Raw genomic sequence first — 15,711 nt, forward strand, 5'->3', positions numbered from 1 at the left:
ATCGAGGAAATATCAATATTTCCCTACGAATGGCACGTTCTCCTTTGATACGTTTCGTTTATTAATTATTGACGTTAAGACGGAACTTTGATATAATAAACGACTCTTTGTTCTTCCGTTTCGTGATCTCGAAGCGCAATATCACCCTTTGATTGATGATGAATCCGAGACGGAACTATAACTACTTCCAACGTGTTTGTTTCCCGCCAATATAACGTTTTCCAAGTTATCCGAGAACTTCCAGCGGAAAGATCGTTGTTTCTTCCCAGGAGAGCAATCAGAATTTCGGTAGGAGGGGCCTCTGATTGTTGTTCTCGGACGCCCAAAGTAGGTTTTTCCCTTTTCTCACGTCCGAAAATTAATCGAACCACTCCTCGTCGTTCCGTTAAAACAGATCCGCTATAAAAAGGTATCAGGGGTTCCCATTCTCAGTCTTTTAGCCGAGGAAGCGCATCGTGGAAGCAATGTCCTCCATTCGCTTCAGAGCTTGCGACGTGCCCACCAGCAAAGTCTTCCTTCTACACATAGCGTTTAGCTGTTTGATCGTTATGGCTACGTCTTGTTTTATCACAAATTGCCCACCAGGTGGAAAACGCTCGGCTTTGTCCGATGGTAAAATGGCGAGACAGGTGCGTACTCCTCGTTTGGTTCGTATCTTTCGCTGATGCGTATGTATATCTATATGTTTGAGTATAGTGTTCAAGATGCGGGCCCGCCGGAATGGGTCACTGTTTCGGGCCAGATATATGTTGCGGTCCCGAGTTCGGTTGCATCATCAGACCCAGCAGCACTCTGCGTGAGGATGCTACCGTCGATATGTATTCGGTATGCAGAACTGAAGATTTGTACCCGCATCCCTGTAAATTACCCGGAAAAGCGTGCGGAGGGGAAGCCTTTGAAGGTGGCCGATGCGCCGTCAATGGCCTGTGTTGTGCTACAGGTAATTAATTATACCCCTTCCAAATTTTCACTAGCGAAGAAACCGCCCAAGTCCCAAATTCACTATCGCTACGCAGGGCCGGCGTTAGGGGGGGGGGGGGTAAGCAGGGCAAAAGTACCCCGGGCCCGGGCCTCCGAAAGGGGCCCGCCGGAACGGGTGCCTAACAAAAATTTTCTGACTATTTCCCAAAAACTAAATTTTGAGGTTAAAATTGCCTGGGGCCGAAAATCCTAGCGCCGGCCCTGACGCTACGTTCTGGGTTATGACCGTGGTTTTTTTTTTGCGTGGATGCTCACCATCGCGACGTTTTTGCCCTAGTATTGCCAATGTTTGATGTATCAATTTCCCATAACAGAATAGTAAATTTCCCCCGAATTGCCACAACCAGAAAACTGGTTATATTTTAATCGATTTTGCAAAATCGTCTGCATTTTAACGTTAACTGCATATGCTTCAAGGCCAGGGCAACTAGAGTAAATGTAAACAGAGTAGAATATACAGACTGAAAGAAAATTTGAAAACTTATTATTGGGCGGTTTTTGTGCCAACTTTTTTTTTTACGATTTAATTTCATAATTAACCAAATATTCAAATATTGAGAACTTGTAATTTGTAGTAGAAAATCCCATTTTCATAAAAAAAAAATTCCCTTGGTTCCACAAAGGTTAAAAAATAGCCAAAAATCCCACAATGTGAGATTTACCCCACACATTGGCACCAGCCTTTAGGCCAAGGGGAGGATCGCTCCGCGAACTCGGTGTACACTGTCGTACCTTTGACTGTGCTAGAAACAGTTCATGAACTCTTAAAAATCCGTACCTCTAACAGTAGTAAGTACGCGAACTCGGTGTACAGGTCATCCGAGAGTGACTTCCCTCGCTTTAGGCCTAACGGAAATTTTAAAAGTTGGCGTAGCCCCAACGGATTTTGAACAACCAGCGCGCTATCAAAGGTATTGGAAAACGCTAGTTCACCCAATAATTTTTCAAAAATTTACAAATGCGCTTACCGTTTGCAGTTTGAAAACTTAATACAAAATATTTACCAACAATCAGGGCCGCTGAGAGCCCGGGCCCTACTAAAATATTAATTCCAGGCCTCAAAGAGAGACATTAATACTAGAGATACTCAGATAGATATACTTTTTCGGAGAGAAACCCGCGATAAGTATAACTCGTTTGTTCAAACTTGGACTCCTATAGGCACCACGGGTTCCGCTAATTTTTACCCGCTTCCCCTCTCTCATATATCGATATATAATATTATATATAATATGTTTAAACAACCGCTTAAATACTTAAAAATATATTTTACCTTTAATCGATGCTCTTCAGACGACGTTTATCTCAACTTTGTCGTCTGCTCGGGTGATTGAGTAGATGCTGTCAAGAATGTATTGAAGTTACTATTGAGCAAAGCATTAACCCTTGGTACCATCCTCACAGCTTTTGTGGAGAAAGTTCGTCTGCATTTAAGGGGCATTCAAGGTTTTACCATATAGCAAAACTTGAATGGGAAATCGGACGAATTTATGCTCCAAAGGCTGCGAAGTAGGGAATCAGAATCCTGTAGTCCAATATTCTTAGTAAGTTTCGGAACTTCAATAAATTCTTAATGCTGTATTATATCGCTACTCTTTCGGTCTGGAATCTCACGCTGACGATAAAACAAACCCGGGGGGTCGTTATTTTTGGACGTAAATGGTAATTATAGTGAGAGGATTAAAGTCAGGCTTGGAAATAAGCGGTGGTCACTGGGTCAAAGACCAGTTTATTAATTGCTCGGACCAGTTTTTTTTATTCAAAAGCTAGGGGTTCACTGGTCCAGTGGCCAGTTTATTAATTCAAAATTATCTACCGTATTATTAACCAACTGGTCTACGTGACCACTTAAATAATTCAAGAGTTGGGAGTCACTGGCCAAATAGACCAGTTTAGAAATAAACTAGGGTTGTTAATTTTCCGGAAAAATAAAATGCGGAAAAATTTCCAGAAAATGTTCCGTAAAGTTTTCCGCGGAAAATTTTCCGACTTACAACACTAAAATAAACCTTATTTCCAAGCCTGATTAAAGTAATATTTTTCGACTTTTTTTATGAGAAAAAATTTATAATACAACCCTCCTTTTAGATCATATTATATTTTTCAGTTATTGTAGATACCAAAAGGAATAGGTCGAAAATAAAATATATATATTTTTTAGATCGCTGTGTTTTGGATGAATCTTGTGATGACGTCAGTGACAGTAGATTGAGCAAAGAGTCGTTCGATTGGGTAAGAGCTTTGGTACACAACCAGCCTCCTTACGACATTCAAATGAACACCGCATCGAAGTAAACGGCGTACGGATTTCGACGGGTTTACAACGGACATTTTCATTCAGACGAAGAGCCTCACGCTGGAAAAGTAATGTCGCGTATCCCGATAATTAATAATGTTACTCGCGATGTATTCTGAATATCAAATTGACAACGGTTATTAACAAGAAATAAAGACTTTATTGCTATAAGTGGTTGATTCTTATTTCAAAGACGTAATAATGTAAGTAAATAATATACTTTGTTATCGAACGCAGTCGTAGGTCAGTTCATAGCTATTCGTTATTTCCAGAATATGTAACAGCATCCTACAACTTTATTAACTGGCTAGTCTTAGAAAACGTGGCGCCATCTGCTTTAATACCTATCAACTAAATGAGTGAAGAGATAGTAGACGACTTTTGGATTGAAATTTTTCTAGGGCATCTAGGCTGAAACTTTCCGGATTTCATTTAAAACTCGGTCGGTTAAACTGCGCACGAAGCATGTTGCGTATTTAAAGTAAAAGCATTAAGTAAAACAATGAGGGTGGGTTTTATGCTTTCAGGACGTTCTAAGGTGCCATTTAACACTACGGAATTAATGCCTTACCGTGGTCATATTAAATACTTATAGCGCCTTTTCTATAGTGATGCTCACAAATTACGCGATGCCCAAAATATATTCATTTGCATAGGAATTAATAATAATACCGATAACAAATACAGCATCTTAAGAACATGGGGCAAAAGCATTACCACACCCATTTGCTTTTTAAAACGTAAACGTAGGTGTAACGTCAAATCGATGGCAGACGACATTTCATAACAAAATATACGAGGATGGGGTTTTAAACAGTCTTAGACATAAGGCTGTGGTGCCAATTAAAGTCCAGTTTTGGGCCATGACCAGTTAATTTATTTGAATCTGATCATGTTGACAAGTTAATATTTAAATAAAGTAGTATTTCGAATTAAAATATTTCTAAATATTGGCAACGGGTAAAACTGTCTTGTAATAGAGCCTCGTGCTCTGGCAGTGTTTAATTGGGATTTTTAAGTTCAAACTTGTTATTAATAATAACTATTTACTTATGACTTACTATAATAAATTCATTTAAACAACAACAATGTTTAAATTAACCTTTGTCATAAATAAGAATATATCGTTTTAATTTATTTCCAATGGTAATCAAAACGTAAAAAGGGGGAAAGATAAAGGGATCAACAGTTGATCGTGACCAGTTAATTTTTGAAGTAGTCTGGTGGTCATATTGTAATTTGGATAATCGTATGCCTAAGACTGGATTAGAATCTCTACAGTCCCATATTCTTAGGTATCGGTACTTGCGCTCTTTTTCGGAAATCAACAAAGACTAAGCAAATAATATTTACCCTAGGATTGAAAATTGTAGCTTCCTATAAGCAGGGGTTGACTGCGTTATTTCCGATTCATCTGATATTCTTCAAAGGAAGATTCTGGAAGAAGTGAGTTAACTGAGCGCAGGAGGCCAATATGATCATAATTTTTAATTCCGGGGGGTAATTTCTTTACACTAAGGATCTTGTAAATTAAAATACTGTACCGGCTTATCGACACGAAAATTAAGCTAAATTCTTACGCCATCTATGTTGTTTAATTCCTGGATTATTTATTGCTCGTTACACACTCAACCCTTGTGGTTCGACCGTACTCGACTTTTAAATTATTATGACTCAAAGAATTAAGCCATATTTTGAAAAGATAATAAATTCCTATCGTCAGTTACTATGGAAATTACAAAATATTTTCGGGATATCTATATTTTATTTACACTTTCAGAGCTAGAACAATCAAGGGCAAGAGGTAAAAAGAGTATCCTCTACCTTTGGAGGTGAGAGACTTCCCTCTCCCGTTTTGTTAGTGCTTTCTACCCACTATTTGAAACCTATTTCAAAAGAATAATCATTTGTGGGGTACGAGTGAGAACTATCAGAAGCCGAAGGGGAAAAAGTGACGAACGGCCCATTGTTCAAAAATTGACGTCGTCGTTTTCATTTGTGTTAATCCAAGTTTAAATCATGACGCGTGGAAGGCGTTTATCGTTTAATTGGATCTTTGTTGTGCCCGAACTCTTTGACAGTTACCACCCGAGTGGCCTTCCTCTTCTGCTTGTAGTACCAGTACTCGATGGCCAATGTGATGCAAGCCAACACTACCCCGATGAAGATGACGATGAATACTCCACCTAAAATGAGTTATTCACGTTTTTATAGATTGCCAAGAGGAAAAGGCGAGGATTCGTTTTGTAAAACAATTTTTAATTCGGCACCGTTGTACCAGCGGAAGAATATAGACTGAAAAAAGGCGTTTGACACAGGGTCTTGACGTGTGATGACTACCAACCGAGCCGCTAATTCCCCATCTGCGACTCTCACTCACCATAAAAGACCCGGAGCTTACCCATTTAGGCCAGCCCACATTCTCGGGCTAGCATCACTGACTCACAGTGACCCGTTAAAATTGTTTTACAGCCCCATTCCTGAGTTTTTCTCCATAATTTTGTTCAAGAGTAGATCACACTTACCAATATTAGCGATGCTGATGCCGTCGCTCTGTTTATCGGCGTCATCGCAGGTAACCTTGTACGGATTTTTGTTCCACCATTTCTCCTTTAGAGATTCCAGTTTTCTTTGATTCAGCAGCTTTAAGATACTGCAAAAACAGCTTGAAAGCTTTAGCAGCTAGGTAATTGCGACCTCGTAAGGTTCATCGATCTAATTAAAGTTCGGCGAGTACTTACGCGCTGGACAATTTATCTTTCAGAGGTGACCCTTGTTGGACAGCCAACGCCAAAGGTTTCCTGCTGAACTCGTTGCCTACTTGAATCAAATCGCAGTTGGTCATAACGGCATACTTTACTTGGGTTGAATCAGCTACGGGGAAATGAACGGAACTTAATAATGCCGTACTGTTACGAGAATGGACTCTAGGGAGTTACCGATGAACGCGAAGCCATCTTGCGGACCCTTTGAACCTTGAACTAGAGCTACCCCCGCGTCAAAGTCCGCCGGGAACGACGTCTCCTGCATGGTCCACCAAATCTTGGTATATTTGTCCGACACTGGGTAGTCCCAAACGGCCAATTTAGCCCTTTCCGTTTCGTTCAAGGAATCGTCCAAGGACATATTCTTCCAGATCCTTTGAGTTTGTGAAAACGCAGTGTTTATTTATTAATTTTAAAGCGATTAATCGCGATATTTATAATTAATTGAGAACGTAAGGAGGCAAGAAATACTACCTAGGCCAGACTAAAATAAGCGATTCAAATTATAACAGTAACGCCATCTCTCAGGAACTTAAAATAAAATAGAAAAAATATATATTTTGCACGGAGAAATGATTACATTTATTAATGTGCAATGACATAAATCGAAATAAAATTTAGAAAACAAAAGACAAAATAAAAACCAGCCAGGAGTAGTGGCGTACTCCTGTAATCCCAAGCGTCTGGGAGGCAGAGTTTGTGGATGGCCGTGTGAGGACGACCACTAATCCCCCAACGGGTGGTTGTCATAGTTCCGCCACGGGTGTACCGTCCCTATCCCCTAACACACATCTCACACCTGATTAATCAGATGGACGAGCGGACTGAATTGTCCCACCCGTCACAATCGCTCATAACGAGTTTAAAAAAAATAAATAAATAAATAAAAACCATTTGGTAATTTTATGTCATAACGGAATTTGTAATCTCGGATATAAGCCACCCCATTTCTACGGGAATTAATGTGGCTAGCCCTTTCTTTCTATATACATATATATAGTTTCCATCCGTTTTATCGAGGTATAAAATAAACTTGATGACCTTCATTTGGAAAATAATTGGCTTACGTTTAAGAGAAGAGCGTAGGTTAGTAAATCATGATGCGGGACTGAAAGATAAGACTCGTACGTTCTCTGTTAACTATGTATAATTATAACATCACGTGAACCTACTCGTAAAATCTTTCTTCTATGTGAGCCATTCGTTCGAAATAGGTTTTGGATGAAGAATTTTCTTGTGGAGCGTATTTAATCTTGTACTGCTTGGAGAGGTCTTCTAGTGACTCGATGGTAGAGTCGAGACGAGACACGGTCAAGAAGGCGGCCAAGTTGGCCGTGTACGAGGCGATGATGATGAAGCCGAATAACCACCAAGTGGCCGCCACCAATCTGCCTGACAGATTCCTCGGGGCCTCTCCACCGCCTGTAGTACAAAGATATAGTAATCTTATCGGCTGCCGTAATAACAAGCTCCGAACTGACCTTGCGGTGTTAACGAAGTCATGCAAAACCACATGCACTCTTTGATGTTGAAGTCCCTCTTCTCGTCGTCGTCCTTGTATTTCTCCTTATTGTTGTGGTAGCTGTACGGACTCAGTCGATCGAAGAGGTACATGAGGAAACTGTTCAAAATAGCCTCATTATAAGCGTACTTAGATACTTAACCTATCTCGCTAACCTGGTAAAGAAATAAGCACCCAGAATGCAACCCCATACGTTGGTCTCCAAGACAGTTAAAAACTTGAAGAGCGACGATTGTACTTGCGGTTTCTTCATGAGAATGGAGATTCCGACTAAATCGTAGTAGGGTACGGTGAAATCGACGACCGTTTCTCTTTCGGCCATGACGGCCAATGGTCCCAGCGCGATGTCGGCATTCTGGAAATCCAAATTTTTAATATTATCGCGTTGATTTGGGTTTGGCGTGTATATTAGCTTGCTTTATTTTTCAATTCGCCAATCATTCCGCTCCATTCCAATTTGTCGTTCATGGTTCCAAACTCGCGGTCTGGCACCTCTTCAATTGTGTACTCGAACTTGACTATTTCTTTGATGTAGTTGATCAAATCGATGCAATAACCATCGAATCCGATAGTGTTGTTTTGTTCGTCCAATACTCTGTACACAAACGGTGGTTGCTGTACCAAATAATGCCGTTAACGTTAATTCTACGAATATAATTTATTTTTCCCCATCCACTTACGACAATGGTTGTGATTCTGAACATGGTGACTGCTTGAAACTCGTCGAGGCCAGTCTTTTCCGACAAAGTCACGGAACTGGGACTTTGGGCTTGCCAACTACCTACGCTCTGAAAGCGGAACATTTACGACGATTAGATTGTTAAACGAAACTTGGCCGAATTTACCTACCTTGGTCTCAACTTTTCCACCTTCCAAGTTATTTCTCTCTAGATCCAGTTTAATTTCTTGCCCGTTTTTATCGTTCCCTCTTATTAAAAATCTTCCGTAAGCCCCCGTGTACGGCGTCTGCACAGTCGGATATATTTACTATAAAGAATAAATTATAATTTTTCCGGAGGTGTTACCTGTTTGAAAACCGTGAATAGCTTAGTTTTTGTCCTCTCCTCTTTCATTTCGTCTGTCAGTTCTATTGTTTCTCCGCATTCGGGATACGTCAGTGTTTCCGGCCAATTTTCTTCAGCACCCAGTAGCTTGCCAATCATTTTAGTCAAATCGTAAAAGAACGCGCCGTCCACCTTACAACGGGTCAGCATCATTAGTTTTTACAGAAATAAAATAACTAATGTAGGCAAGAAGGCAAGGTTCGTGGCCTATAAAGAACCTACTTTTTAACGGAAAATCTCTATTGCTATTTAATCAATTACTTTTTTATGAAGGGGGGCAGCCTTTTGATCAGCTGGTAAAATCCGGAGTTCATCAAGAGAACTTTGAGCTTTACACCTTAGAGCATATTGAACATAATTACTCGTAAGTATGCCACTGTACCTTTATTACATTCAAAAATCTTCACTAACGGTTTGTTTCACCACGAAAGATAGACTATGTTAGATTTTATTAATCCTAGTAATTTTGGGAGTCACACTATTGGCTACTAACATATGTATTTAAGCCAATGGAAAGCTTCTAAATTGAAAAGGAATTTTTGATGTCGGAATTTTAGTCAGACCAATGTAGTTTTATTGAAATTTATAAACTCACTCGGTTTGTGCGGATGAAGTTAAATAATGAGTAGTTTAGAAAAATTAAGGTTGGGGAAAATGACCAATAATTGATCGCTTTCCGAAAATGGAACAAGTCGTCGAAGTGGGATATTCCACCTAACGAGGGGCTAACCACTTCCCGTAATTGGTGTACACCCTAACTGTAATGATTACGTAATCTTCTGTAATCTTTTGTACTCATTCGTAATCCCGTAATCATTTGTAATCTTTTTACTCATCTGTAAACACCCGTAATCATTATGAAATCACGCGTACTCAATTGTAATCACGTGTAATCATCTGTAATCACGCGTATTCATTGGAATTCTCCCGTACTCAATTACTCATCTCTGTGTACTCATCGTAATCATTATGTACTCATCGTAATCATTATGTACGCATCGTAATCATTCTGTACTCATCGTAATCATTCTGTACTCATCGTAATCATTCTGTACTCATCGTAATCATTCTGTACTCATCGTAATCATTCTGTACTCATCGTAATCATTCTGTACTCATCGTAATCATTCTGTACTCATCGTAATCATTCTGTACTCATCGTAATCATTCTGTACTCATCGTAATCATTCTGTACTCATCGTAATCATTCTGTACTCATCGTAATCATTCTGTACTCATCGTAATCATTCTGTACTCATCGTAATCATTCTGTACTCATCGTAATCATGTGTACTCATTGCGTAATCATGTGTACTCATTGCGTAATCATGTGTACTCCTTGCGTAATCATGTGTACTCCTTGCGTAATCATGTGTACTCCTTGCGTAATCATGTGTACTCCTTGCGTAATCATGTTTACTCCTTTCGTAATCATGTGCACTCCTTGCGTAATCATGTTTACTCCTTTCGTAATCATGTGCACTCGTTGCGTAATCATGTGCACTCATTAATGATTACGTAATCGGTGTGCATGCAAATTGTTACTGGTTAGCCCCTCGTCTCCAAAGAATCTGCAAAGACTCCAATCTTGTAGATGCGCCAGAAAAGCTCAACCTGGATTTCAAATATTTTTCCAATAAATCTGCTTCTTTTATTTGACAATTCAAATTTACTTTAGAACCTGAGTCTCCGAGAACTTCATTAATATATTGTAGCTTATTTTAGCTTCTAAGCCCTGGTTGTTCAAACCGGTTTGTTTACTAAAATAATGGAATTTGGTTTATCAGACGTAGAGCTAATTGTGCGACGGCATAATCGGCATTTGAGATTCCATGACGTCAAATATTACGTATGGTAGGGATGACGCAATATCTGTGAAACAAACCGTTAGTTTTGTAATAGAGCTAGGGGCATACTTATGAGTGATTATGTTACATATGTTTATTTTTGTTCATAAAGGTGGATTTTCTTTAAATTTTAGCTACAAAATAATTTCATCAGACACTACAATTTACTTGACGTAGCGCGTCTACATAGAAACGGCAGTTGAATTTCCCTATCTTGGTGAACTCCTGGTAAAATTAAATTTTGGCGACCGTCTCTTAGGAATTATATTTTTTTCGACACCTTTGTTACGCGCCTGTGTATAATAGTTACGTAACTAACTTTGGATAAAATTTCCAATTTGTTTGCGGCCGTTTCAAACTTGTTTTCTTGGTATTGTTTCAAAGCGTCGGAGTCCACGGTGACTGGTTTGATGAGCAGCACCCTGGAATTATTTGCGCAGTCGGCGCATGCGTCCAATTTCGCGTCATCCTGAAACACGGGAATAGATCGTGCTTTATGCTTTTAAATAATTGTTTGGGAATTTACCTTGGATATAAAATACCACGAGTATTGCCTCTGGAATTTATCGTTTGCATTGATCTACAGTTTAATAAGTCGATGAGTGACGTCATCAGAGAAATCTAGTCGCTCTGTGTTATAGTTCTACGGTATTGAAAACTTACAGCCTCGACGACGTTTTTAAAGGTGCTTGGTCTGCCCATGACGAAGAAGTTGGAAATACCCGATTTAGTGACGTTTGCGATGGTGCTTTTTATTTTATCTTTCGGTCCAATGCTTCTCATATTCTGTCGTGTTGCCAGATTGATCAAAAGAGACGTCGTCAAATGTTCCATAACTTCCGAAGAAAATGGTATGAAAGAAAGTGTTACAAAATGTCGGCTTCTAAGGTAATACGTTGAAAACTTAAGTTTCAGTCTTTAACGTATCGAACTCTTCATATTTACACGATTGGCCGTTTATTTTAACAGGAAAATTGTTTACCTACGTTGATAATTTGTTTACCTACGGTGATAATTTATTTACCTACGGTGATAATTTGTTTACCTATGGTGTTAATTTGTTTGGTCTGGCTCCGGTGAGCCGAAGACCAAGCGATAGAAGGGGGTCCAACGAATCGAAGAAAACCTCCAACCGATCGAAAATTTAATTTAATAAAAAAAGGTAAAAAGTTTCAACGGATCGAAATAATGCTTTTTAATAGTAGAGGGTAAAAGGTGTTAACGGATCGAAGAAATATGTTTTTTAATAGTGATAGAACAAAGGATTCAATGGATCGAAAGAGTGTATGATTAAATAAATGCACTTTCGAAGACTAAACTTAAAAAACAAGATTTTAAATATATATTAAATAACTCACTTCTCGCTACCATTGGAATGTAAATAGTTCGTAATTATCATTACATAATGGCTACGCTCTCGTGCTGTGGGCTAGCGGTATATTTCTTTTCAGTCCGTTGAACCTTTTTCCCTTTACACGTCTAAAAAACTTATTTAAACTTTCGACCGGTTGGACGATTTATTTCGGGCCCAGATATTTCGATCCGTTGGACCCTTTCGGTCGGTTGGTCTTCGGCCCGTTTGACCTACCCCGTTTGTTTACCTACGGTAATAGCTTGTTTACCTACTGTGATAATTTGTGATCATTATTAGCGACGCGATGTTGGCATGACTAGTACTAATACTGTTCAAAGGATGCCTCAATTGAATTTTTATCGAGTGCCGTTGAGCAGTAGGCTTGCCGTCATGTCGGGTTTCAAGTAACAAACCCAACCTGATAAAAAAAATGCTTAATCCGAACCCGATCCGACCCGATCCGAAATCCGATAAGCATATAATTTGATATGAAAATGTAGATTAATTTCAGAATCCCTTTGATTAATATTCGCCTAGCGTTAATGCCATAGTTAGATAAAGGGATCTAATACCAATCGAATGACACATCAATAAATGTTTCAGGAAGACCTAGTCGTAACCTAATATTTCGAATTTTCATATTTGAGCTTTACTTAACAATATAACAATCCCATCGAAGTGTCATGGCTGCTTTTAGGTTACCTCTTTAGGTAAGTTTCGACAGATGGCGATGTGACATAAATTTTAAAAACCTTTCGGGACTAACTCTATCATAGATCTGCTAAGTAATGGTTGGGGGTATAGTATAAACGTACGATAGTTTCTCTAATATCATAGTAGGTGGGAGTGAATATGTAGCTCGTCAGTCATTTTGTTCGATCTTGCCAGCTATTTAGGTTGTTAATATAAACCACCAAGTCATATCGTGGACGCTAAGGAATTTGGGTTCGTGCCATACATAAAGTCCCTGATTGAACCCTGATTTGTTCATTAATTTAACTATCTCTCTACATCGCCGTGTATACCTATCACCTTTAGACGTATTAGACATTTCCCACTACCAGGTAGTTTCCGTTTTCCCGCCAAACGGCGGATGTGATTAATAACGTGTATTATTCATAATATCTAAAATGTAAAGTAGGAATATTAACTGATGTATTTATAGTTTTAGCAAATCACCACAATATGTTAATAACGAGTTTTCCCCACACTAATTTTTACCTCTCCGAGGGGACAAAGTCCCCTAGGAGGGGTTATACAATCACCGTGTCTGTCTGTCTGTCTGTCTGTCTGTGTGTGTGTGTGTCTGTCCTGCGAACGCGTTCGCATTATACGTGCAAAGGTTAATCATTGCGTACGCAGTTCCTCGAAATTTCTGCGTTCGCATTTCTCAAAGGGTTGGCAAAACCACCATGTGACGGTGAGCGTTAACGGATTAATTTGCGGTTGGGTTTGGTTTGGATGGTGTTTTTTCGTTAACGCTCACCGTCGTTACGGTTTTAACTCGGTTTAATTGGGTATTTCTTTATTGTAATGTTTATGCGTAGGTTGTGAATGTTGAGTTCGTGTTATGACGGTTGCGGGTGTTGAATTCGTGTTATGACGGTTGTGGGTGTTGAGTTTGTTGTGTTATGATGGTTGTGGATGTTGAGTTCGTGTTATGACGGTTATAGGTGTTGAGTTTGTGGTGTTTGTGTTATGATGGCTGTGGATGTTGAGTCTGTTGTGTTTGTATGGGCGTTTACTCTCCAACTTCTTAATGACTTTGGGACGGACCGAGTGCTGAGTGTTATGCAACCTCTCAAGGTCCAATTTTTAATTTAAAATATCTTTCGTTTTATTTGTATTTTATTTCGTTTTTTCAGTCGTATATTTTTATCGAGTTGTATACATCGTGCGCTTACACTTATGTTGGTCTCGTTTTTAACTGGGTCTTCATTACTTCGTAATTTATTTTAAACGTTTTCTCGACTGATTAAGATGTTTAATTTGAAATAAAATGAGCGTTAAAGATGCGGCAAGTATTTCGTAAGCGAGAAAAATACAAATACCCTCTGTAGATATTTCTTTCATTAAAATTGGCTTCGCATTATATTTAACTGATAAACTTGTACCGTAAATAGGGTTAAATTCAATTGTGCATTGTTTTAGTACGTCTAACTCGCTGTTGTAACTACTTAATTTATAATATTCGGAATAAATTATACTTGGTTGTTTCGTCTCAATTATTTTAATTATAATTAAAATTTTATACCGGGCGGGATTGAACCGGGATTACGTTTATAGTAAATAACTCGGAATTGCGGAGATATATCTTTAAGAGTCATCTCGAAAAATTAATACCGCTAGGGACAATTCTTCCGAGGAAAGGTATATTTTGGCTTGCCAACTTGTTTCTTACGAAACGGGAGCTGTGTCCGCGAAGGTACATGTTAGCGCTATACAGACGACGCTTCTCTCGTAAGAATTATACTACATACTGCGCTACTACGAATAATGATTGTAAAAGTTACCGAAAGTGTCGTCGTAGAGAACGGCTGCGGATGTCATTTTCTGCATTTTGACCAAATCTCGGATAACCATAGCCATGCTATGCCCTGGAGGTGGAATGTGCACCAAGTACTCAGTTTGAGCGGCGTCCAATGATCCCCAGACGGTTTTCCCGTATGTGGTACTGATAGTCGGAATGGCCATGCTCTTGCTCAATTCTTTCACTATGCTGGACGTCTTCGATTTGGTCATATCCAACTGTTTGGTTGCGTCGAACAACAGAGTCGGGTTCTTCATATCTTTGAAAATTTCCTGGCAAACTAAAATTTGAGAGATTTTACAATTAACACGTGACTTTTTTATCCTTTGATAAATCCACACTGCAAGGGGCCAACGGTGTTCACTGATGTTATCTTATTAGGCACCGGACGGAGATTACCAGGGGCGGGTCAACAACGGGGGCAGCGGGGGCGACTTGTTCCCGCTTCTATTTAACCGCGAGGGCGCTACCATCGCTCTTTTTTCTCGGGACAGACTTGCCCCAGAGTTTTATTTCACTCATACTTATTTAACACAAATACAAATATTGTGGAACTGTCCTGTACATTTTTGTATTCGCCTGACGACGACGCCGGTTAGTGCGCCGAAACGGCCGTAGCGTTTTAATAAACAAAACTCTTTTACTGTGCAATAGTGGTTTTTATTCATTTCTTTAAAATTCATACTTATTTGCCACTGACGGTCTCTTACGGTGTCGCAATTTTAGTCAACCTGACAAGTTGACTAAACATGCGACACCATTGTGTTTTGTTTTTATTCCTCGGCATTTTTTCGGACGGAGCCTATTTAACAAGGTTGTGCTTATAATATTGTTTTGTCCCTCGCTCTCGTTGGACATTACTGCCTCTTTGCGGATTCAGTATGACTTAAATTAAACATTAATTATTAGATATTCTTACCTTCTACTTTACTTGTCTCCGGTTTTATAGTGACGACGGACACTTGTAGGTCCACTTCGTTAACCTTTTTCGCTGCCTCTGGGATTACTGCTAATGGTACTTCGAAGCCTTCGTCAGCCACCAGCACTATTTTTTTAAATATAAATATATTATTTGCAATTAGAGCTACTGTTTTAGGCCTTGTCACAATGATATATTCCATGGTTTTAATGTGAAAGGGACAGTGATAGGCAATGCTCCTCTAATTTTTTTGTTATTATGAGCGAAATTGAGTGGTCAAATGGTTTTTTAAAAAAGCGCGAAATGAAAATGAGAGGAGCGCCAATTTCAGCGCTCAAAAAAGATTGAAAAGAGAGGAGTGTTTATTTTACCGCTCAAAAAAAGCGAAAAGAAAGTAGCGCTTATTTCCCCACTCAAAAAAAAGCTAAAAGAG

General features: G+C 39.2%; 2 protein-coding genes across 2 annotated transcripts; one reads left to right on the forward strand and one right to left on the reverse strand.

The window, feature by feature from the left end:
* Positions 1 to 429: 429 nt before the first annotated feature.
* LOC149947258 (oxytocin-neurophysin 1-like) lies at positions 430 to 3,426 on the forward strand. The gene is made up of 3 exons (XM_090171466.1): positions 430 to 629; positions 697 to 940; positions 3,143 to 3,426. Exons 1-3 carry the CDS (start codon positions 465 to 467, stop codon positions 3,274 to 3,276), a joined length of 543 nt encoding a protein of 180 aa, XP_090027592.1. The 5' UTR covers positions 430 to 464; the 3' UTR covers positions 3,277 to 3,426.
* A 1,312-nt stretch (positions 3,427 to 4,738) lies between these two features.
* On the reverse strand, positions 4,739 to 15,480 carry LOC149947259 (ionotropic receptor coreceptor Ir25a-like). The gene is made up of 16 exons (XM_090170862.1): positions 15,279 to 15,480; positions 14,343 to 14,639; positions 11,139 to 11,311; positions 11,002 to 11,055; positions 10,795 to 10,944; positions 8,590 to 8,760; positions 8,414 to 8,530; positions 8,245 to 8,352; positions 7,982 to 8,179; positions 7,720 to 7,919; positions 7,524 to 7,663; positions 7,215 to 7,464; positions 6,217 to 6,416; positions 6,019 to 6,151; positions 5,803 to 5,930; positions 4,739 to 5,463 (listed from the first exon to the last, which is right to left on the reverse strand). Exons 1-16 carry the CDS (start codon positions 15,478 to 15,480, stop codon positions 5,315 to 5,317), a joined length of 2,670 nt encoding a protein of 889 aa, XP_090026988.1. The 3' UTR covers positions 4,739 to 5,314.
* Positions 15,481 to 15,711: the final 231 nt, after the last annotated feature.

Source organism: Leiobunum rupestre, chromosome 4, assembly GCF_980474605.1.
Source record: "Leiobunum rupestre chromosome 4, qqLeiRupe1.1.hap1, whole genome shotgun sequence".
Taxonomy (NCBI): Eukaryota; Metazoa; Arthropoda; class Arachnida; order Opiliones; family Sclerosomatidae; genus Leiobunum; species Leiobunum rupestre.